We start from the raw sequence: 2,735 nt of genomic DNA, 5'->3' as shown, positions 1-2,735 counted from the left end.
AATTTGGATTGAAAAGATTCAAAGGGACTAATAAAACAAATTTAAAAGTAACATGCATAAACTTATCACTATGAGTATAAAGACGACAATACTCAGAAGATGACAAAAGGTTAAATAAAAAGGAATGAGATACACATTACTATTTCAGCAACATTATATGATGAAACACATTTGAATAATATTTTCATATTTAAATTTATTTATTTATTTATTTATTTAAATTTGACCAGAGAGGAACAGAGAGAGAGAGGGAAGTGAGAAAGCAAGCCGCCAGGTTCAGGACTTGAACTATGATTGGCCATGTGGGAGTCCAGTGCCCTTAAACACCATTCCACCTGCTCGTCCTATCAATATTTTGTCAGAAAATATGTTTTAAAGGTAGAACATACATACAATAATATTTCCTTTTATTTCTTTTTTTGGAAGATTTTGCTATAGGGCATGTGCACTTGCCAGAAAGACAGAGAGACAGAGACAGAAAGTGAGAAATCACCCCCCAGAAGGGATGGCCACGCCGCAGTCCCTTCTCCTCCATTCTCCTCTTAGGATCTTGGGCACGCATGTATATGTGCCTGGCATGAGTTTAAGCCACTGCGTCTAGGACTTGCCAACTACATGGGAGTCCAGCGACATAGTCATCATGCCAACTGCTGATCCCAATGATATTTATTAAGTAAAAACTGAGAATATTTATAACCTTTTGAAGGTCTCATGGAGCAATATGTTTCAGCAAAGTGAGAAAAAAGAACCAAATTACAGAAATTAATTGAGTTTAGCTATTCATAAAAGATAAGTTAAAATAGTCATGTTAATTGTGACTCATCACTAGAATAAAACTATATATTGACATAAGAAAACAAATATTTGTATGTTACATAGTTTACAACATTCCTCAACAAAAGATATATAGTTCCTTTTTTTTTTTTTTTTGGCTACAGGTTATGTGTGCTTGCCTGAGACAGACAGAAACAGACAGAGAGAGGCAAAGTGACAAATCTCCCCCCTGGGGGGATGACCATGTCATAATCTTTTCTCCTTCATTCTTCTCTTGGGATTTCAGGCATACATACACATGTGCTTGGTGCAGTTTTCAAGCCACCAGGTCTAGGACTCAAACTGCAGTCGGTCATGTGGGAATCCTCTTCCTTAACTGCCCCAACCCACAGGACAGTCGAACGGGTACCTGGGTGAGGTCAGTGAAAAAGGGGACTCACATAAAACTTACACACACACACACACACACACACACACACACACACAGATTGCAGAGCAAACTGTGCTTTATATACAGGCTGGTGGGCACCAATTGGTTGCTCGAAAATGAAATACAACAGTATGAGCCAATCATTGTTGTGGGTGGATCTCCCATTGCCTAGCAACAGTTGGTAACATAATTTCTGAGACATGGTTTGCTCAATAAGGAAGTGAAGCCTAAGGTTTCTAAGATGGCAGACAGTTCTCAAGAAGCTCCCAAGATGGCTTCCATATGCAATACTCTCCACATATCCCCCTTTTTTATTTTTTCAAAGAGAGGAGAAAAGCCTGGGGGAGTCGTGCCTGTCTTAGGTTGGAGTAATTTATCGAGCCACATGTCCATCCTTACCGGTCATTGGAGAATCCCATAGCTATGATGGGTTTCCTGTCTTAGGTGGGAGGACTATATAGCTATTACAGGCTCAGACTCTTAACTGTCTTTGGCTAACCGATTCAGCACCTCAGGCAGGAGCAATGTCTAGGCTCCGCAATACTCCATCTCCAGATTGTGATAGTGGATTTGGATAGGCTGCATTTTTATGGAGTCATCGATTTGGCATTTAAGGAAAGCCATGAGCTTATTAAAGAGAACAGGTCCCAAAGAGCAAACAATCAATAAACCTAGAATCGGACCAAGCAAAGGGAGGAAATATGGGAGGAGTCCATTCCAGGCAGTAAAGAAAGGATTATCGGTGAGTTGTTTTCTTCATTCCAGAAGACGTTTTTGCAGTTGATTGAGCTTGTCACGAATGATGCCAGACTTATTGGCATAAAAACAGCAACGTTCCTGCAAAGCAAGACAGAGACTCCCCTGTTCTGACAAGAGGAGGTCTAACCCACGTCTGTTTTGGAGAATAACTTCTGCAAGGGAGTCCAGTAGATCTTGAACAAAAGTAACAGAAGAAGCCAATTCTTGTACATCAGAAATAAGGGTATCAGTAACTTGTTTGAGCTGTAGGGAATATCCCAGTCCAGCAGAACCAGCAGCTGTAGCTGCAGCAAAGCCTAAAGTAGCAATAATAGGAAGGAACTGTATGGCATGCTTAGATCTTGTATGTTTGAATTTACCAGAAGTAAGATCAAAAGTAGGAATGGGAATTGTCTCCTTTAATAACATCAACGTCAGGGATAAGAATGGCAAGAGTACAAGAACCTGCTCAGCACTCAGGCAAAAAAGTGTAATACCACCGGGATATGTACAGGGAATATTATAATCAATTGTCTGTTGAGTTGGTCCAGGGTCAAAACCAGCAGCAATAGCATCGAAGATACAAAACAGGATCAAATTTTTAATAAGAATCTTCATTTTGTTGATCTATGGAAGAAAAGAGAGGTATCTCAGGGTTTTTGTCATCCCTGGATAAATTATTATCATTTGAATCAATTTGTTTGACCGATCTTTCTGGTAGCCAACGAGCAGCATCCATTTTTTTGGAATAAATGCAGACAGACCCTCTGCCCCAGATGAGGACAGGGTCTGG

At 40.1% G+C, this 2,735-nt stretch overlaps 1 protein-coding gene across 1 annotated transcript in view; it reads right to left on the bottom strand.

Moving 5' to 3' along the window:
- Nucleotides 1–1,512: 1,512 nt before the first annotated feature.
- LOC102503164 (syncytin-B-like) overlaps nucleotides 1,513–2,735 on the bottom strand; it is a 5,825-nt gene continuing 4,602 nt past the window's right edge. The window contains exon 2 of the mRNA XM_006143334.1: nucleotides 1,513–2,569. Coding sequence (XP_006143396.1) covers nucleotides 1,961–2,560 — 600 coding nt within the window. The 5' untranslated portion in view covers nucleotides 2,561–2,569 and the 3' untranslated portion in view covers nucleotides 1,513–1,960. The remainder of the gene's footprint in view (nucleotides 2,570–2,735) is intronic.

The sequence above is a fragment of the Tupaia chinensis genome, unplaced genomic scaffold, assembly GCF_000334495.1.
Source record: "Tupaia chinensis unplaced genomic scaffold, TupChi_1.0 Scaffold000097_1, whole genome shotgun sequence".
NCBI lineage: Eukaryota > Metazoa > Chordata > Mammalia > Scandentia > Tupaiidae > Tupaia > Tupaia belangeri.
Note: the sequence above shows the minus strand (reverse complement) of the source record. Positions and strands in the feature narration are given on the sequence as shown.